General features: G+C 38.4%; 1 protein-coding gene and 1 long non-coding RNA gene across 9 annotated transcripts; one reads left to right on the top strand and one right to left on the bottom strand.

The window, feature by feature from the left end:
- Positions 1-1,450: 1,450 nt before the first annotated feature.
- LOC108268620 (tubulin beta-4B chain) lies at positions 1,451-20,769 on the bottom strand. Of its 8 annotated transcripts, none has more exons than XM_017473674.3 (5): positions 20,137-20,769; positions 19,189-19,392; positions 2,903-3,011; positions 2,682-2,792; positions 1,451-2,534 (listed from the first exon to the last, which is right to left on the bottom strand). In XM_017473674.3, the coding sequence occupies exons 1-5, from the start codon at positions 20,344-20,346 to the stop codon at positions 1,474-1,476; spliced, it is 1,695 nt and encodes a 564-aa protein (XP_017329163.1). In that variant the 5' UTR covers positions 20,347-20,769; the 3' UTR covers positions 1,451-1,473. The 8 variants fall into 8 exon arrangements, 4 of the variants coding, with proteins under 4 accessions (XP_017329163.1, XP_017329165.1, XP_017329164.1 ...); XM_017473676.3 differs by having other exon boundaries at positions 20,147-20,769; XM_017473675.3 differs by having other exon boundaries at positions 20,151-20,769.
- On the top strand, positions 6,333-13,789 carry LOC128633476 (uncharacterized). The gene is made up of 2 exons (XR_008396880.1): positions 6,333-6,457; positions 13,668-13,789. It is a non-coding gene; the product is annotated as an uncharacterized LOC128633476 (long non-coding RNA).
- Positions 20,770-21,696: the final 927 nt, after the last annotated feature.

The raw sequence follows: 21,696 nt of genomic DNA, 5'->3' as shown, positions 1-21,696 counted from the left end.
TATTAGGCCACCCCAGAAATTAGGATCACCCTGGTTCTTTAAACAAAAAGCCAATAGAATTTTATCATTGGCTTTTGGATTGTTGCAGAAAATAAATCTGTGACCAACAAAAGTTTATGATTCTCACATGTTTTGTTCATTGAGATAAGATTTTTGAAGTCTATACACTCACCAGAAGTAAAAAGCTAATGTTAAGCTATAAACAAACTACAGCCCGGTCGCATGACTTCAACGTCACCACCGCTACGCTTCCGGGAACTCTTTCAATCTTTATTTACAAAAAACAATACAATTGGAAAATACATATAAATTGATAAATGTACAAGTTGAGTTGCAAGAGTGCAAGTATAAACACAACGAGGCTGTAATAGAAGAGTTTTCCTGTTCGGTGTGATGACGTTTAATGTCCCTGACAACCTCTGTAGTCCCATTTACCAACTTGTTAGCAACCGTCTTTTTCAAGACACGTAAAAGCTTTTAAAAAACAATCTTGAGTGGGGTAAACGGGAACATATATTGAGCTTGTGTTAACCACAGACCTTATTTCAAGCATTTAGCCAAAAAACCCATTCGAACCCCCATCCCAGTCGGGATGATTGATGTCCAGTGCACAGGAAAATTAAGTCTTGATCACAAGAAAACAGAAAAAAAGCAATAATGCATGGCCGCTTAAGGCTTCCGTAGTATTTAAACCCAAGTCCAAAACTCTGAAAGAAAAGTGAGTCTATGTAAGTAATCTTGTGCAATTCAAGGCATTCTACACAAAGCCAGACAATTCTTAACTCTTCACCAAACAACCCATAATCCACTTTGGGCACCCTAACCCATGACTGCACAATTGAAGGCAGTTTTCTTAAAACCTGCTGTTTCTGGCTTGTTCTTGGTAGTTGTCCAGTTTTTAATATGCATCATCTGAAAGAAACCTCAAATTTTAGCACACAATGGACCCTAGTTCTTTCTGGATAAACAGAAAGGCAGAATTAAGCCCTTAAAACCACTTTGGTGCAACACAAGTAGTTAAACAGTGCTATAGCTAACAGTAGTTAAGTCTTTTCAAAATTGTGCAATGAGAATACTGCAGTTTGTCACATTAAAATACTCAACTGAATACTGTATTTGGTGGTACACCAAAATTATAAGTGAGAAAGACCTTCACTTCTTAAAATAGTTAGCAAAGGCCAATTCAACAAACCTACCCTTATAACAGAACCATATTGGTTTTAATAGGAAAATAAGAATTTTATTAAGATTCACTGCAAGAAATACCCTGAGACCATGATTATTAATTGCATGTTTTACTTGTATTGAACAAAGTTGGAAGGAACAAAATGAGGAACCCTAACCCTAAGAAACAACTTGACAAACAACTCAAACAGTAAAGAAAGGAACAGAAGAACATGGAAAAACAAACAAACATGAACAGAAAAACGTAAACATGTGAACAGAATATGGAAAAAATTACTGACAATATATTTACGGCACCTCCTCCCCTTCCTCCTCCTCAAACTCTCCTTCATCGTCACCAGTTGCATCCTGGTATGCCTGGTAGTCTGATACTAGGTCGGCTATGTTGCTCTCAGCCTCTGTGAACTCCATTTCATCCATACCCTCAGCTGTGTACCAGTGCAGGTATCTCCTGTGTCTGAACATGGACATTAACTGTGTAGAGAGGCGAATGAACAGCTCCTGGATAGCGGTGCTGTTCGCAATGAAGGTGGCGGCCATCTTCACGCCATGGGGTGGGATGTCATACACAGCTATCATCACGTTGTTGGGGATCCAGTCAATGAAGTTTCTGCTATATCTGTTCTGCACATCGATCATCCCCATTTCCACATCCCTTGTGGACACGCTGCCACGGAAAATGGCAGCCACCGTGAGGTACCGGCCGTGGCGTGGATCGCAAGAAGCCATCATGTTCTTGGCATCGAACATCTGCCGGATTAATTCAGGCACAGTGAGAGCAAGGTATGGCTGGATGTCCCTGCTAATCAGTGGAGCAAGACCAGGAATGAAGAAGTGCATACGGGCAAATGGCACCATGTTGACAGCCAGTTTGCGCAGGTCAGCATTGAGCTGCCCAGGGAACCTCAGACATGTTGTGACTCCACTCATGGTGTGAGAGATCAAGGTGTTCAGGACACTGTAGCTTGGTGCTGTGATCTTGAGGGTGCGTAAACAGATGTCATGCAGGGCTTCATTGTCTAAGCAGAAAGTCTCATCCGTGTTCTGTACCAGCTGGTGGAACGACAGTATGGCATTATAAGTCTCCACCACTGAATCCGAGACTATGGGTGAGGGGACAACGCTGAAGGTATTCATAATGCGGTCAGGGTACTCATCACGGATTTTGCTGATGAGCAGGGTGCCCATGCCTGACCCAGTACCACCACCCAGTGAGTGGGTGAGCTGGAAGCCCTGGAGGCAGTCGCAGCTCTCTGCCTCCCTCCGCACCACATCCAGGACAGAATCCACCAGCTCAGCACCTTCCGTGTAGTGGCCCTTGGCCCAGATATTGCCAGCACTACTCTGGCCTGTGGAGAAGTGTTGATTATTACATGCAGAGTTACAGCTAGCAGGAAATAGCAGGGGAATCAAAATGAGGCACAAGACAGATATGACTGTATTTGATTTACTGCTTTGCATCTGTATGCAGTTATACAGTGCTGTGTAATAATTACCGAAAACAAAGTTGTCAGGCCTGAAAATTGGCTCAAAAGGTCCAGACCTCACGGAGTCCATGGTACCCGGCTCCAAATCCACTAATACAGTACGAGGGACATACCTGCCACCTGAAAGTATCAAAAAATGAATAAAAATGACAGAATATGTATTATATGTATTAAAAGGTTATTTTTCAAAACTTTTTTTTTAAAAGGTGCATAACCTTGAAATAGCTCACCTCTAGCTTCATTGTAGTATACATTAATTCTGTCTAGTTGAAGATCACTGTTGCCATTGTATTTGCCTGTAGGATCAATCCCATGCTCATCACAGATGACAGTCCAGAACTGAGAACACACAAAAATGTGTGGTTTTGTAAACAATGACAAATAACTAGTTTTACTTCAAAAGCTTAAACGCAAAAGAAAGTAGACTGACAGAAAAACAGAACAAGCTTCACTCAAGTCACAACTTGAGACATCAATCTGACACGCTGCTCCACCAGAGAGCGAGAGAGACAGACAAGTATATAAAGCCAGGCTGGCTGGTCAAAGCCTTTACGCTGACTGAAAAATTAAAAAACAATAATATATAGGCAATAAAGTTTAACCCTTTGTTATTTGGACAGTGGCCGCTGAGAGAGCTTTCCAACCTGCGTGAAGTTAGCCCCCCCACCAACACAAAACATCAGCAAAATAGTCTCAATCATTTGTGCTTCGTTTGTGCTGGTTTGTGCCGATGAACGCTTCGTTTGTGCTGCTTCTGATTTGGAGATATTAAAAGAATATTTATAGGTCATTCTGGGCTCACCCCCCCATGCTCCAAGTTCATTCAAAATAGTCTCAATCGTTTGTGCTTTGTTTGTGCCGGTTTGTGCCGAAAAGTTTCGTTTGTGCTGCTTCCGTTTATAAAATATTAGGCATTAAGTTCTATGAGATTACGTCACCAGCCCCACACATGCTCCAAATTAACCTGAAATAGTCTCAATCGTTTGTGCCGACTGTCTTTTTTTTTTTTTTTTTTTTTTTTTTTTTAACAATACAGTTGAAGTAACACGGTAAAATCCAAACGACAAATCACATTAAATAGTCGCATTCCTGTAATTGTTACCTATCCACTGTGCATTTTCAACTTTTAAGGGACACCGTGGATCACAGGATGTGTGAAATGTAACGAACTCCAAGTGGAAACTTAATGACTTAAATGACTCAATAAATTAAGATTAAAAGCCAAAATGATTTTACTTGTGAAATTGAATTACTGTGAACTATCAAACATCCTCTGACGCAAATAATGGACCTTAAAAACACTTAGAACAAAAATACAATTTGTGAAAGTATTTAAATTTAAACAATGCAATCAGTCTGTCACATTTTATGTGAATGTGGCCATGACATTCCTTACAATTGCCTCTGATTTCTAGGAATTTCTCTGTTACTGATGGATAGACCATGGCTCTTTTAAAGACAAATGTGCAGAGGCTTTTAGCTTCTTCCCAAATGTGTCCAGATGCCAGGCTTCAAAATTGTGTATTCCCTTTTTTTGTGTTTTGGAGAACTTGTTTTTATATTGAACTATTTCGGGCATGAATTCAATCCATTTCTGAAATGGAACTTGAAGATCAAAAGTCCAGCAATTTTTTGGTGTTGGGGAAAGTGACCCTGGCTCAAAATCAGTGTCATCACTACTGCCACTTGTTTCATGATCACTTCCATAAATAAACCCTAAAGCAGTTCACATGTTGTGTCTGTTCAACTTAACAAAAGTATATAGAGCCTTTGCAGTGATCTTGTTTTCTAGCTGCTCACTAAGCTCTGTCCAGATGCTAATATCTTAAAGATGTCTAATATTTTAAAAACGAAAGCAGCACAAACGAAGAACAAATGATTGAGACTATTTCGGGCTAATCTGGAGCATGTGGGGGGTGGGTTAGGGTGACCCCAGAATGACCTATAAATATTCTTTTAACATCTCCAGAACCAAGCAGCACAAACGAAGTTTTTTTACGGCACAATCGAAGCACAAACGATTGAGACTATTTTGAATGAACTTGGAGCATGTGTGGGGCTGGTGACGTCACCACACCATAATTCAATGTCTTATATTTTAAAAACGAAAGCAGAACAAACGAAACTTTTATCAGCACAAACGATTCAGACTATTTTTCTGACGTTTTGCGTTGGTGGGGGGCCAACTTCACGTAGGTAGCTTTCCATGATCCTAACCAGATGCAACGGGCCATGTTAGCTGCAGGGCGCGCGCGCGACCTACACCCTTCAGCAGCGGAATTGATTAGCCGTTTACTCGTTTACAGAAACTCGCTCGTAGCGGAAAAGGTCGAAAATATTAATGGCTCACAGACATTTGGGCTTCACATCAACATTTACCAAATGTGGTTTGCTAAGCCCGATAGTTAACAGTATGGTTGCTGCATATATATAAAGTTAACTGAGCCTGTGATACAAAAATATGAAATTATTATATAAACTAATCAAAAACAACTTTTAAAACGAACGGGACTCAAAAAGCTTGAGGCCTTCACACACAGAGAGGCCATGGAAACCTGTGAATGTGACCATCTTTCACTTATTACATGTGAATGTGTGTTGAAAAGACAATCTTTCAGGTCTTACCATTTCACCAATTTGGTTTCCGCATCGTCCTATTTGCAAACTGACATTCTCCCTCATTTTTCACTCTGTAGAACATATAACAACCGAAGCACTACTATTTATTCAATCTGCTGAAATAGCCAAAGCATTCCCATTGATGGAGGCTTGTTGCTAGGCCACCTAGAAGTCTATGACTATTGGCTTATGCAGCGTACACTCAATTGTAATTGGCAGATATTGTTGCAACAATTTTTTTATTTTTTTTTTAAATGCGTCTTTATTTTATTGGTCAGTTTGAGTTTATAACGGTTATCCTCAGCGGTAAAAGAAAAAAAAAATAGTAATAATAATAATAATAATAATAATAATAATAATAATAATAATAATAATAATAAACATTCAGAGGGTCCCTGACACATAGCCAGGGGGTCCCTGTATTTTTTTTTTTACATTTATTTACAGCGGTGCACATCACCATCCATTATTATCAAAGTTATTACATTTATTATTGAGTTCTTCTGCCATGTTTGACTGGTCACTTGTATTAGGTTTATTCCAAAGTAAAAAAAAATATGTAGCCTGTAAATAATGTCAGCTTTGACCTAATGTGTTCTGCAGCAAAAAAAAAAACAAACAAAAAAAAAAACCTGAAGAATAGCAGACTCCGGCTCCAAGAAATATCATTTTTAAAAATACATTTAAACAATTATCAATGTTCAAGATTAAAAAATACAAAAAATATCTCCATGTTTCCACACTATTCAAAACAATGTTCAACATGGACACTTCGGAGACAAAATAAAACAAGATTTTTCATGTATAAATGATCTTTAATGTGAATGTAGGACGTGAAGTTGGAGGCTCCTGCTGATTTCGATTAAAATTGTAATTAATTTGTGCTTTTCGGTCATACAACAGCTTTTGACTTATTCTACCCCGTTTCTTTGTTTACACTTTTAATTTTGTGGCACCTTAAAATGTCTGGAAAGAACATGAAAACCCATGGTAGCATTCAGACACAACTGAGGCCAAGTGTGCGTGCCGCAAGCGAGTCCCCTTCTGTCGTGAATAAAAATCAACCTTTTAGCCTAGGTCAAAAACTTCAGAGACCGAGAGTTTAGTAGATGTCAACTTTATTGAAAATCAATAATATACCCATCTCCAAAGCATAGTCTTTGTAGGTGGGGTTTTGCTTTTCATGCACAGTTAGTTGTTTTTCTTGAAATGGTTTCATGAGGACAAGGTTTCTTTTACAAAAAAGGTTTCTTTTACACACAGGCTTGCGTGTCTTGACCTTGGCTCCCTTCTTAGGCCTCAATGAGCATCTGTCTGTCTCTATCAGTTGTCCCCGCTGATATCTACCTCCTCTCCGAACTCCCTAATTTGTATCTGCCTCAAAGTTATTTACTCACGCATGCGAATATCTACTGCCAATTTTTATTGCTGTGGAGACAGGTGCCAGCTAATACAGAAGAACAATACACTGAAACACAGTTCATTCATCTCAAATCCACTCAGAATATAACTTGATCAAACATTGTTCTATGGATTTAGATTATGCTTCTAACTGTTGATTATACATATAGATTATGTTTTTTTTATGTATATGTACATGTATATGTTTGCTTGAATGTATATGTTTGCACGGAACAAAAAGGAGTGGCTCTTAATTTCATTGTACATATGTATAGTGACAATAAAAGGCATTCATTCATTCATTTAACCAATATTGATTATACAATTATGCTCAAATAATAATTCTAAATGTTGGTTACATATTGACTTCACTTCATTAACATATCCAAATGTTAGTTACACATATTGTTTGCACTTCATAGATATTTTCCATATATTCTCCCACTCTGGGGCTTACTAAGCCCCACCTAGCTAGTGAGAGTAATCTCACAATCCAGTCCCTTCATTTACACTAACTAGTGATCAATGTATGACCACGTCAGCCATCTACCAATGACCAAATCCTGAAACCACTCTCTGGAGATCAGAACCAAACATCTCCACTCCCATTGGCTAGAAAGGAGTAAAAGATTCTGTCTCCCTTTCCCTAACCACAAAAATCAAAACAGTGTTTGTAAGCATGAGCATGCGTTTGGTTCTGCACTTGCCCGTGGTTGTCATCGTTATGTAGAATACACAGTTGATTAGGCACATATAGCTGATACAAGTATAGACTAATAAACATGAATACAAAACAGTTTTCTCAGTTTGATTAATCATAACAGTGATCACCCTGTCTCTTAATCACACTTGATTATATAGTAATAGAAAATATAAAAATTAAAAAATAGAAAAAGCAAAAAATAAAAACTCCATCACATCCTTTCTCAGAGGATGCATCAACAATGTTTGTCTTCGACCCAGATACTTTGCACATCGCAGGGGGCCCACCCTTGGGGAGAGGTCAAGCTAGTACTTACACCCAGGGCATGGTTCATCATACTTCTTCGTCCTCACTTGAGGAACTGGAATCTGTTCCATCCTGTTGCAGCCGATCAGAGATCCAATCTGGCTCACTGATTGTCTCATTCAATTCTAGTTCAGTACTGTTTTGGAGACTAGTCAAGGGCTGAAAAGTCAATTATGGAAAAGTTGTCCTGGAAGGGACATCTGCTTGGGCCTCTTTCTCCTTCAGCAGGTGTATCAGGCTCGTCAGAACCACTCTCAACAGCAGGAGCCCTTCTTTCCTCCTGCTCTGTTGGTACGACTCCTGACAGACCTCCTTCTTTGCCATCCTCCCATATCTTCATTTAGACCCTCTCTCACTTCTTGTCTTGTTCTTTCTCCTGCAATGTCAACCACTGGATCGTCCCCTTCGATCAGATGTCTCCTAGGTCTTAATCTAGGTGCTCACTTTGTACGGCCTTTCCCTTCTGGGCTGGAACACCCCTAGGTACACCTGTTCTCCAGGAGTCACAGGAGAAGGAACTTCTGTCTCCTCTCTCAGTCCTCAGCTCTGGTCCTGTGAATAGATAGCTTCATACTTAGCAGTTAGTTATCGCATATATGCTCTTAGTTCCATCTGTAATTACTTCAGTGGCAGTTCTTCATAAGGACCTCTCAGATATGACACAGACATGGGTCGACCTGTAAGCATTTCATGCGGTGTTGGATGCATATTTCTGTTAGTCTGCATGCAATAGGTCATTAGTGCAAGAGGTAGAGCATCTACCGAAAAGAGTTCAGAGTCAACACAAATTGCGTTAAGCTTAGCCTTAAAGGTACCACTTACCATTTCCACTATTCCCTGTGACTGAGGGTGATAAACACAGTAAAATTTTAATTTATTCACAGTTACTGCAACACTTTTTTTTTTAAACGAACGCTGAGCCATTGTCAGAGCTAATCTGAGATGGTATGCCATCTCTAGGAATTACCTCTCTGGTTAAAAATTGAATCACTGTTCCAGCAGTTTAGTCTGCTGATGGCATTGCCTCCCTCCATCTGCTAAACCTGTCTATCACCAAGTGCTTAAACGGCCCTTCTGGCATTGATATGAGCCCTATCGATACTGATTTTCCCTTTCTGACATTGTTTTGAGCATAAATTTCATAGTAGTGATAGCTTTTAATTGGGCAGAGCAGGGTGCTCACAAAATCTTCCAGATGGAACGTCTAAAAAGTTCAAACTTCGGCTCGAGGAAATATGAATTTCGGCTAGGCTATTGTGAGTGTTCTCAGTGACTGGCTCCACAGAATTCATTAGGGAATACAACACTACAGTTGGTGTATTAGACACACTAATAGGTTTAATATTTTAATTTTGGGTGGCACAAAGAATAACTTCATATCCTGTTCTTTGATGAGCTGTCATGTGTTGCATGTGGATCTAATTCAAAATAGAAGTGACCTGGTGTGATGAATGTAAGATCAATGTGTGAGAGCTATTTTCCCAGTGATCTGCACTAAGAGAGCAGCTCGAGCCATGGCACGCAAATGTGCTGGCAATCCTTGTGCCACCAAATCCAATGTTTTCGATAAATAAAACTAAAGACCTGCAAGCGCCCCCATACTCCTGAGCCGGGACCCCCGCAGCGGCACCCCCTGTCTCAGTCACATATAAGAGAAAGGCTTTGTTGTAGTTTGCCAGCCATAGTACAGGTGCAGAGCATAAGTCCATTCAGTGTCAGTTTTTCCTTAGAACACCCAGCGCTCAGGATTTTGTCATGAAGAGAACAATCAGTGATCCACTGAAGACCATACTTGATAACGTCCAGGAAGCTTAACATTTGCTGTGCTTTATGGGGCGGAGGATGAGCCCAATCATGTCCTGTCGGCCTTGGGAGCGTGCGAGGGAGTCTCTGACCACAGAGGAGTAGACCGCAGGGAGTCTGCAGCCCCTGAGGGAGATGCACCCAGGTGTATTACTGATCTTGGAATGTTAAGGGGAGTAACGGCCTTGAGAGCTCTCATGCAGGCACATTGGAAAAAGAGCTGAACACAGGACAACAGAGAAATAATAATCATCATGTGGAATGGAAGAGGTTACAGTAGGGACATCCGGCACTAATGGAGTTACTGGGATTACTAGTTCGTTGATTTTGCAAATTTTGTGTAAAATGCCGTCCTCTTCCAGCCTTAAACATTGGTTACTGGGTGTGTTGTATTGCAGAACTTATCACAGTTGTTATCACAGCTTGCTGTAATAATGCTAGAATAATTGGGCATGTCCCTTCATCCTTTTCTGAGGACAGAAGGTATTGTTTTACAGGACACAGGATGACTATACTTCACTTTAGCTTAATACAGTGTACATGTTACTTGTCATGCTTCAACCTTATGTAGCCCATAATGTGCCAGGTATGTTAGCGAGTTCAGGATGAGGGATGCCACCACCACTGTCCAATTTGGAAACTGGAGACAGACAACTGGGAACACACAACTGCAAAACACATCATTAAATGTTTAATTTATGCATCAGATCAAGGCCTAGTAAATTAAAAGGTGAATATCATTTGATTTACTGCACGCTGATTTTAATAATGCAGAAACCCATTCAAAATGAGGAGTTCAGTTTTTAACACATTAAGAGTTCTAATGTTTATAGAGCACTCAAATTACTCGATATAAACAAATCACAAGGCCCTGATTGTGTGGTATCTGTGTTTTTGAAATTAATCAGCTGATATTATTTCATCTCCTTTAACTTATCTTTTTAATCTTTCATTAGGCACTGTTGTTGTACCAGAAATTTGTGAATCGGCTTTTGTTGTTCCTTTATTAAAAGAGGGAAATCCCACTATTAGATAATTACAGTCCAATTCCAAAGCTGTGTGTCCTATCAAAAACTTTTAGAAATCCTTATCAGTGAACCGTTGACATGTTATCAGATTGCAAAAAAATATTTTCTATATATAAAATATAAAACAAAAAAATTTTGTTTATATAAAAAAAAAAAACCCACCACAACAGCCATTTTGAAAGTCTTAAACAATATTGTGTAATCTCTAGATAAAGGTAATTACTGCACTTCCCTTTTTATCGATTTATCAAAGGCTTTCGACACAGTGGATCATGAAATATTGCTGCAGAGAATAAATAATGTTGGTCTATCAAATCATTTAAAAATTATTGAAGTAATCTCTAATTCTCTAATCAAAGGAATAATTCCTCTCATAAAAGGGGTCTTCTACTCTCATGTTTAGTTAATCTGTCAAAGAGTTCTAGTCTGATGTCTTTAAAAAATACAACCCCAAGTGGCAAAGATTCATTCTTATCCCTTCCTGAATTCCTTTCTTAATATCCTTCTGGTGAATGAAAAAAAATCCTTTAGTCTAGGACTATTTGTGATGTACACTAGCCTAACATGTTAATATCCCATCTGTGCTAACGAGTAATAATCCCAATAATACAGAACTAAAAAAAATAGAGTAAATGAGGTTGAGATCTAGACATGTATTTACATTTCTCTAGTCTCTTTTATCCCACTAATTTTTAATCAAAACAACCTATTGAATTTGTTTTTTTACTGTGTACAACAATAGTGTTTAGTTTAAAAGGGTAGACGTGCATGCACCCCTTTGTCCCTTATTAACTTATAACTGTACCACACTCAAAATATCACTCAGACCCTTCATACATGACACATTAAATTTTGTTAATTTTATTTAAATATATCTAATTAGGAGTAATGCGTATATGTATTTAGCTTAGTCTAACATAAAATTTATCATCTATGAGCTTTGTTTCAATTTAACACAAATTTGTTTCCTTTGCTGAACGCCATTTGTGAAAGGCATTAAAAATTCCCTTTATAAATGTATCCATTTCGTTTAAACCGTATTTGATCATATTAAGTTGGTGTTAAATCTACTCATGTACTGCGGCCTACGAACATGGCTGCCATGTACTGCAATTCCCAGATCTCACACACACACACCTGCATTAAATTCACAGCACAATCACAGCTACAGTATAAAAGACTTTCAATTCACTCACAGATTGTGCAGTATACGCTCCATTCCTCGTGTTTGTGACCATTGCACTGTATTATTTAAATATTGAGACTTGTGTTTCGTATACACTGTATTACATATCCATAGCACACCGTATATAATATATATTTGTATATTCACACAATATTTTGTTCTATTCTACAACAGTCTACGGTTCCGAAAATATACAAATCACTCAAACTACAATGCTGCAAAGAGACTGTAATTGAACTAAACTAACAAACATGTCACTGTAGTGAGACCCACATCAGCACAACATGTCACATCACCAGCAAAAGAAAACACCACGCAACGCTGCCTAATCCAGACACATGTAATCCATGCAAATCCTAATTCAACATTAACTATTCACCATCTTATTCTAATGTGAAGGACTAACACATCTGTAATAGACATAAAATACGTTACAGAAAGTTTGAAAATACGTGCAGACTAATATTACCATATTAATAATATTATTCATCACTGGACATAAGCAGCATTTAAAGAGAAATATGCAGCAAATTATTCATCATTGTGCAACACGAATACCACACGCCAAAAGAACTTACACTTACACTGTTCAACTTAATAAAACAATAATTACATTATTTTTACTATTATTATTATTATTATTTTATTATTTATTTATTTTCTGCTTTGAGTTCATCGCGATCGTGATGTGAGTGACCAATTGGCATGGCAACATCAGGGCATGTAAAGATTTATAAACACGTACACGTAAAGGAATCAAAGATACATAAATTAGTTAGAGTTATTCCAGCTCTTTTTAGTAAGTCAGTTCATTTGACTCAGTTCAACAATAAGCTCCCAAACGGGTCTTCATTCTGTATGACTAATGGCTTTTATAATTCAGCCAAAGTTAGCAATATTTGGATCCATGATTATTATGTGTGCACATATATCACTTAAATTTTTCAGAGTAGGCTAATTATACTAAACCTTTAATTGTTCATAACTTTGGATTATGTTTAGCATAAAACCTTAAATAATATAAAAACAAACATAATTACCCATGTGTATTGAGCGTTTTATTTAGCTTGATCTATCCAAAACTCAAACCATTCCAAACAAATCACATTCACTACACTGCTGGACAACAGATCTAATACGGCTGTGAAGGTTGTCAGTACTCTCCAGAAACAAATGTTTAGGCTCAACAAAACATTAACTCAACAGTTTGCAAAACATCAATCATTTTGAGTTATGACAACTTTAAATTAATTTCAACCAACGAACTACAGTGAGTTAGAGAAATTACCTATTCATATACAATCAAATTTATTTTCAATTAAAACTTATTTAATAATCTGTATAATAAACACAAGTTTTTAAGTTGATTACTCATAAAAATCAAGTTGTTCCAACTAGTTTTTTCACATTATTTAAAGGAATTTAAGTGTCATGTACTTAATTACCATAATTATGAACACAAGTTGACAATCTTTTTTTTTTTTTTTTTTTTTTTAAATTACGTTGCTCCAATTTGATTTTCTCCAGTAGAATATAGCCTTTTAAACCAGGAGAAATTACTAACTTCAAGTTGTATAACAATAGTATGACCTTAACACTCTCTCAGGCTGACCCGCAGGAAAACCACGCAAGTATTTATCCAAAAAAGCAGAGGACTGCTTACCTTTAAAATGAGTGGCCACGCTTGCACGGCTTCTCCAGGGTCAGCCTCGCCGGCTCGAGTCTCACTCTTTGCTCCTAGAAAATCATGTCGGGTTCACCAATTATGTCGTGAATAAAATCAACCTTTTAGCCTAGGTCAAAAACTTCAGAGACAGAGAGTTTAGTAGATGTCAAAAAGTAAATAAATTTTATTGATAATCAATAAAGTGTGACACTCTGCAGAGTGTCTGAATTACGCATACACAAACATGTCTTTATATACCCATCTCCAAAGCATAGTCTTCTAGTTGGGGTTTTGCTTTTCCTCGTTGAAATAGACCAACCTTCTTTTGCCACAATTAAATATTCATGTCTATGCGTTATCTTAAATTTGTGGAACATGCACAGTTAGTTGTTTTTCTTGAAAAGGTTTCATGAGGACAAGGTTTCTTTTACAAAAAAAGGTTTCTTTTACACACAGGCTTGTGTGTCTTGACCTTGGCTCCCTTCTTAGGCCTCAATGAGCATCTGTCTGTCTCTATCGGTTGTCCCCGCTGATATCTACCTCCTCTCCTAACTCCCTAATTTGTATCTGCCTCAAAATTATTTACTCACGCATGCGACTATCTACTGCCAGTTTTTATTGCTGTGGAGACAGGTGCCAGCTAATACAGAAGAACAATTGTTGCACACTGAAACACAGTTCATTCAGCTCAAATCCACTCAGAATATAACTTGATCAAACATTGTTCTATGGATTTAGATTATGCTTCTAACTGTTGATTATACATATAGATTATGTTTTTTTAACCAATATTGATTATACGATTATGCTCAAGTAATAATTCTAAATGTTGGTTACATATTGAATTCACTTCATTAACATATCCAATACTTCCTCCCCTGAATCTGCGTCGCCGAGCGGTGACCCTGACTTCGCCGCACTCAAGCTCGAGTTGCTGGCTTCACTGAGGAAGGATAGCCGATTTTTTAAAAAAAGGAGCTCCAGGAGACTCTCAGGGATGCGCTGTCTACTGTCCAGCTTGACCTGCAGGCCGTGAAAACACAGCTGGCTAGTGATAAAGTCGCTACCGAGGCTACCATATCAACAATGAAAGGTACTGTTGTGGAAATGGAGCACACTCTCTCCGGTTGAACCGATGACATAGCACACATGAAGACTACTATCGAGTCTCTCACTGCAACCGTGACTCAATTAGAGAATAAATGTAAGGATTTGGAGTTGAGGTCAAGGCACAATAACGTTGGGATAGAGGGGGTAGTTGGGGAGTGGCATTTGGTCTGGAGAAGGAGCCGGTTTTGGACCGGTCCCACCGGACCCTTCAGCCGAAGCCCAAGCCTGGTGAACGACCACGAGCTATTGCGTGCAGATTCCACCACCACAATGACTCTGTTGATATTTCACGCTGCATTTAACGAGAGTAGTTATATCATACACTTTCTGTCAAACTGTCAATCAAAGTGTTGTGTGTGATAATTTATGACCCTCTGTGCTTCCCTGACTGGCAGGTCTGTAGGGGTGGTGAGGAGGGTAACCCTATGGAGTTTATCAGCTGGTCAATCTGGTTCCTTTGTGTCTGGGTGTGCTGTGGAGAGGTGCGTGAATAGCCCCCCTCCCAACAAAAGGTGTTTATGTTAATGAGTTTGGTTTTTGGTGGGGTGAAATACGTCTGAAAAGAAATAATGTTTTTAATATGGGAATGTGTTTGTGTAAACACATTGTTAAAAAAGCATGATGTTTGAATGTGTACATATAAGAATAGAATATTAGAATATAGAATGTTTGTTTTGTGAAATAAATGAAAACAATTGTTGATTATGTTTTTAGGGATCCCGGTTTACCTTTGAATAAAAAGTTTAGGAGTTAAAGCGTCTTTTTTTAAAAAAAGAATCTGTTTAAAATAATCGTTTGTATTACATACATTCTAAACATAAACCTTTAGGAGGTAAAAATGGTTAAAAGAGCTGTTTAAAAAGAATAGCGCATATTACATGACTTCTAAACAAAGATCCTTACGAGGTAAAAATGTTAAAAGATGTTTAAACTAGGAGAAGTTTTTTCCAGAGATGTCTTTCAGTCGCTGTGTTAAGCAGTAATGAAGTTAAACTGAGACACCTCACTCTCGCTAAACCCCGCCCACACATACGTGTTTTCAGACACGCCTCTTTCTTTCTTTCTCTCTCTCTCTCTCTCTCTCTCTCTCTCTCTCTCTAAACACACCCATACACGTGTTTTCATTGTAGCCAGTACGTTCTGTCAAAATGTCAATCACGGCGGTAGAACTAGAGGGCTAATTTATGGTTTGTGTTTTTCCTGACCGACAGTTCTGTAGGTACACCTAATGTATGGCCGGAGGTGGTGGGGGTAACCCTATCCACTGTATCAGTGGGTCATTTTGGCACCTGTATGTCTGGGTTGTGTCCTTCCATTCCTGGTGCTGTGTGTTTTGTGTATTGTGGGGCATCTCCCCCAACAAATGTGTTTATGTTAATGACACGGTTGTGAAACGTGTTTCTCCCTGAATTAATCACACACAAATGTATACCTTTTTGTGGTATAAGAGAATGTTTGTTTCTGAACTTACTTTTGTGGTATTGTTTTATTTTGAAGCTGACAGAAACTGTATGATATAACTACTAACGAGGTTCGGCGTCAACTTTGTGGTATTGAGGGTACTCACTATGGAATACTTCACCCAGCTCGGCTTCGCATTACATATAACGGTGTTCAGAAGGATTTTATTTCAGCGGAGGAAGCAGGAGACTATGTTAAACTCTTGATATCGGGGTGAACCTATACAGCGGCGTCTTTTTCGCTCTTCTCCTATTTTTTTGCATTCAGCCTTCCAGCTCTACAGTATTTGCATTTTTATTGAAGATATTGTCGTTGCATTACTTCGTCTAGATTTTGTGGACTTACCCCTCTTAAATCTACTTCTGTATTAATGTGGTTCTCCGTTTTGATGCTCTGACTGGGTTAGCGTTTCTGTTTATTTAATCTTATTAGTGTTTTTTCCTCAGCGTTACGTGCTACACCATTATATTATTTGTTACAAGACTTTAAAAGTTAAGGACATTATATCTGTTATTGTGCATAGAAGGATCGGTTCTCATGACATCCCTAACCCTTAATTGTAGAAATCACCCCATGATCTTTCATGGATGCACTACCTAGTGAGTTTAAATGAGTCGCTGGATTGAACAGCCTTTTACTTTTCTTTGCTGTTTGTTGCTTGTCTCTAAGCTCATTGCAGATCCGTATAACTGGAGGCCGTACACAACCGGAGGGTCGGGTGGAGATTCTGGCCACTAATGCTGATGCTTTAGGGAAGTGGGGCCTGATCTGTGGGGATGACTGGACTTCTTGAGAGGCCATGGTGGCATGCAGGCAGCTGAGACTGGGATATGCTAGCAGCGGCCTCAGAGTACGAATTCCCAGAATTTCAAGAGCATGTGTATTATATCAGAGGTACCCAGCTCAGTTACCAGAGACTTATTTGCTCAATCTAACATGACTGGCTTTAACATTCAGACCTTGGAATTATTTTTGACAAAAGTGAGAAGTTGTGCATCAAGATGCATCTGCTTTGACCTTACTGAAGATTAACAATGTAAAGCTGTGCATCTAAAAACATAGAATTGTCAGATAGAGCCATATATATACTGTGTAGGAAGGTAGTTGCCAAAAGTATGGATCTGCCTCAGTGCTTTAAATAAGCGGAGTATTAAACAGGAGTGGATGTCTATAACATGCTGAGATTGTAGCATAAGTGAACTCAGGACAAGAAACAAAACACACAGAGACTATTGTCGAAGCGAAGCAGGTTGCATTTGTAGATTCAAGATGTGGACTGACAGATTCCAGATGCTGGAACACTCAGGAGTACTACAAGGTTGTCATTTTCATAACTATAAAGCTTAAGCACTTGCTGTACTGTAGTATAATATCCTCCTTAATCAGTGATGCGTTGTTCATGGAAAAAAGTCAGCAGCTCAAGTCGGCTCTTTACTTGAGAATGGTTGGTAAATGAAGACTAGATCATATGACCTTTTATTACTATTAAAAGTATTTTGGGAAATGCAGAACCATGTTATAATACCAAGGACTGGCATTTGGCAAATGAGTTAAATATTTTGCATCAGGCACTTCTGTGGCCGACAACAAAGTAAATCAACAACATAGGGAATAAAATTGGTTTATTCCATTGATAATAGATCACAAACTGGTCATGACAGTACAGATTGTTAGATCATTGTATATGATTTGCATTCTGTAGGCCTAATGCTGTTAATCTATAATTAGAATCCATTCTGACATATGTCTAATCAAAATCTCAAAGATTGTGGATGGGCAAATGATGAGATGTGTATTTGACTTTCAACTGTCTGCAGTCTAGGCATCGTGAGTGAGAATGAGTCTAACTACACTGCTTCTTCTTATGATAATGCATTCAGTGATTATAGTATGTGAGCAGTTATCAAGATTAATGAGCAGGAATCTTCCTCAAATAACGAAGTTCAAGTGGTTTTATTGTCATTTCAACTAGAGACGCAGCAATATTAAATTTCTCAGCCGATACCTGATTATTCAGAGTGATACCGATACCGATAGTTCTGCCTTTTATACCTTCTTTTAAATTAATAATGATTAATTTAAAAGAATTCTGAAAGAAATGCAAATAAAAACTTTATTCTCTCTATTTCAACAAGTTGTTTCACAGTAACTGGTCTCAAACAGAAAACACATTACTCACATTAACATGAACACATGAACTAAATTCTGAAGATTAAAGTAAGATTTCTTAACTTATTGAATGTTATTAATTCATATTAACATTGACTGAATTCTAAAAAACCTCCTGTTAGTCTCACATTCACTCACCACAAACAAAAGCATTTCTACTTCATGACGGAGCATCAAAATGGTAATATAGAATAATTTTTTTTTATATATTTACATTAACTGGATATGAATTATACATATACTCCACAAATATATTTTTATGTTCAATATATACTTTTTTTGTCAATTCATCTTCAACTTAAATCTTTCAACAGTGTACTGGCGCTTTATTTCAGCACGAGGGCGAGTGGGGGGGGGGGGGGGGGGGGGGGGTGACTGGACACCGAAACTTCTGCGTTGTAAAATTTACTTCCAGTGTAAAATTTTAGCAGTGCAGAACTTACAGAGCTTACAAACTGCAGTTTTGTAATCATTCCAGACAACAGACATCTTTACACACAGCACAAAATCCATGTGTTTTCCCACCCTCTTTTTATTGACAGGATATAATAGGCCCTGGTCATCGGATGTTTTTAAACTATCAGCCGATAGCGGGAAAAATAGCCTTTATCGGCCGATACATTGGTGCATCTCTAATTTCAACCAAATACAGCTGGTACAGTACACAGTGAAATGAAACAACAGCCCTCTAGGACCATGATGTTACATAAAACAACACTAACCACATGAGACGACACTGAACTAAATAAGATCTACACATTCTATACAAAGTGCAGATGCGAACATGAGCTAACACCACATGACAATACAATACTACTAAAACAGGACAATAGGCACAGTGAACAGTACACAGTTTCAGTGCTGAAGATAGGTACCAAGGAGTAACAATAATTTAAAAATGGTATAATTGTAAACAGAACATGCTATGACTTAGTGTTCAGCAAATTAGCTTATACCAAATATGGACATGGCAGTTATTGAGGTAGCAGCCAGGTAAAGTGTAAATTCCTCAACTTAAAGTGAAGCACTGACACAAAAGCACAATAATATGAATGAATGAATACCTTGCATAATAGAATTACAGTCCTGTTTATATTCACTGGATTGTCATCACGTAACTCAGTGAATAGACCTTGCAGAGAACCAGGATCCATGTAGAGATCCGTATGGTCAGGGGCAGTACAGACCATGAGGGCAGAGCAGCTGTACAGGTTGGTTCCAGGTGGCACACTAAGAAGGCCATGGAGGATGACTGCCTTGGTTATGTTCTGCATGCAAACACAATAACAAAAGGACTGCTGAATCAGCATTTTCATTCCTGATCTGAATTAATGATTTATGGCACACACAGCTTGATGAGTTAGTGATCTACAAGATGACAAGCACAACAGTGCTAATATTGGTATTAGTATAAAAGTTAAAGCTATGCAACAGATGACGTGAGGCAGCTGGACAGATTAAAGCGCTGCTGCATCAGTCTCTTTAGTTAGAAATGAAGCAAGGTCTAAATCCCACTGGCACCACTATCAGCAGGTAGTTGAATGGCATTGTGGCAAATGTAGGAAACCAAAATGTTGATAAAATGAAGTTTAAACTAAAATGGCTAACTAAAAATTTGATTACAAAATAAAATTTTGAACGCCAGTGATCCCAATTAGAAAGATTAACCCCTTTCGTCCGACACTTACGTTCATTCCGCCGGCGGAATAGAAAACGACTGTTCGGAAACTTTCAGTTAGTATAAACAAATGTATTAGTTTATCGCCGTAGTTCTGGTACATTGGTGGCTTTCTTTGTGTGCAGTTTCATGACTGCTTAACTGCCTGTGAGCAGAGGAGTGGGAAAGGGCCGGAGTTTGAGCTCCGTGCTGGGCAAACAATTCACACCTCTCCACGAAAACATTGAGACAGATAAATCGGAGAGCACGACTAAAGCTTTTTTTGATAGTTAAACACCGTACACAACTGCAACAATAAAAATATAACATTTAAACTTGTATAAACGTTTACTACCTTACAATACCTACATAGACGAAAATCCACTTCGCTTGCGGTTTTGTAAATCATGCACATTTCCATCGGTATAAAGTCCATCAGCTTTACTGAAGAAACCAAATGCAAAGTTCCATATTTAGTCACAATGTCCTCTTCAAAATGCAAGTGTTTTGATATCCCACCTTTCTGGTATTTAGTAATTAGCCATAAACTGAACTGAGACACCATCTAAAAAACGCTAATCTGCTTTGGCTATGCTGAACAACCCGCCTCCTAAATTTTATCTGGCAGTCTAACTTGATTGACACCCACTTCGACCAATTGTAGATACTTCTAGCGTTCAAACAAACCCAAACTCGACATGATTGACCACTCAGAGGCTGAGAAAATCAAAAGCGTAATCAGCACAACTAAACCTTCTACGCTTGCATCCATTGGTCTTGAGTTGTGTGTCAGCGGGTACAGGCCAAATCAGCAAAGCGCTACAGGGCCATGCAGAGAAACTATCAGGAAATGGCAGCTCCGCTCTAGCAGTCTTCCTGCAAAACTTTATACAGCAGGTTTTTCTGATCGCTAGTTTTCCACTGGTTTTCGCTCAGCGTGCGATTTATCGGCGTCGTATAGCGGCGGCGTGCTCCGAAAAAGCCTGAATGCGTCACAGCTTCTGGAGCAGTTATTTCCGAGTTCATGTTCCGGGGTCGGCCGGCCTCTATCAACCCTCAGAGAAGTCAGAGCAGAGGGGTCACTCGTGTGTCCATCATTTGAGCCATTTGGAGAGCAAGTGCTCCTTCACCTGGGGCTCTGGCAATATTTTTCATAAACATTATATTTTATAAGACTTGTTTTGTGTGTGTGTGAAATTACACATTGTGTAACAGAGTTCATGCTACTGCCATTTGTTTTCATTTTGTGCCATTTGGAGAGGTTATTTTGTGCTTTTTTTTTTTAATGTTTGCTATTTCTAGAAGTCTTTCTAAAAGCCATTCTTAAAGGCTTTGTGCCATTTAGAGAGGTTTTATGTCATTTTGAGATGTTTGGTGCCATTTGGAGAGGTTTTGTGCCATTTTGGAGAGGTTTTTACCTGTGTTTGGATAACCTTACACACAATTTTAGTGTTTGGAGATAACCTCCTTATATTTTGGGTGTTCATGGACAAGTACTTGGGGCATCTTTGAGACGAGGAATGGGGTTGATATCAACATTTGCTGTGAAGATATAACATTTGTGTTAAAAATATTTTTTTTTTATATAATTTAAAATAAAAATTCTGAATATATTGCCCCAGGTAGGCTAGGTAAAATAAGAAATACTTGAAATAACTGCTAATTTTTAAAGACTTAAGTGTCTACTTTCATATGAGCCATTTGTAGAGTGGTACCTTACTTACGGGGTTTGTGCGCCAGACAGTTCAAATCAACCGTCACTTATAATTTGGACATCACTCGGAAGGGGGAAAAAAATCAGTAGGCTATTCAATTCTTACAAAATAAGATTATTATTTATGCAATAAACGTGTAAAAAAAAATAATACAGATCGTTTCAGTCATAGAAACCGAAATAATGAAAACCAAAAAGTTC

The sequence above is a fragment of the Ictalurus punctatus genome, chromosome 8, assembly GCF_001660625.3.
Source record: "Ictalurus punctatus breed USDA103 chromosome 8, Coco_2.0, whole genome shotgun sequence".
NCBI classification, from domain to species: domain Eukaryota; kingdom Metazoa; phylum Chordata; class Actinopteri; order Siluriformes; family Ictaluridae; genus Ictalurus; species Ictalurus punctatus.
This window is presented reverse-complemented; position numbering and strand designations above follow the sequence as displayed.

Coding starts and splice junctions, on each gene's coding strand:
- LOC108268620 (XM_017473674.3), bottom strand. CDS start 20,346: ATGGTGTCTCAGTTCAGTTTATGGCTAATTACTAAATACCAGAAAGGT. Junction 19,393..20,136: donor GTCTATGTAGGTATTGTAAG/GTAGTAAACGTT, acceptor GTTTGCATGCAG/AACATAACCAAGGCAGTCAT. Junction 2,535..2,681: donor GCCTGACAACTTTGTTTTCG/GTAATTATTACA, acceptor ACTTCTCCACAG/GCCAGAGTAGTGCTGGCAAT.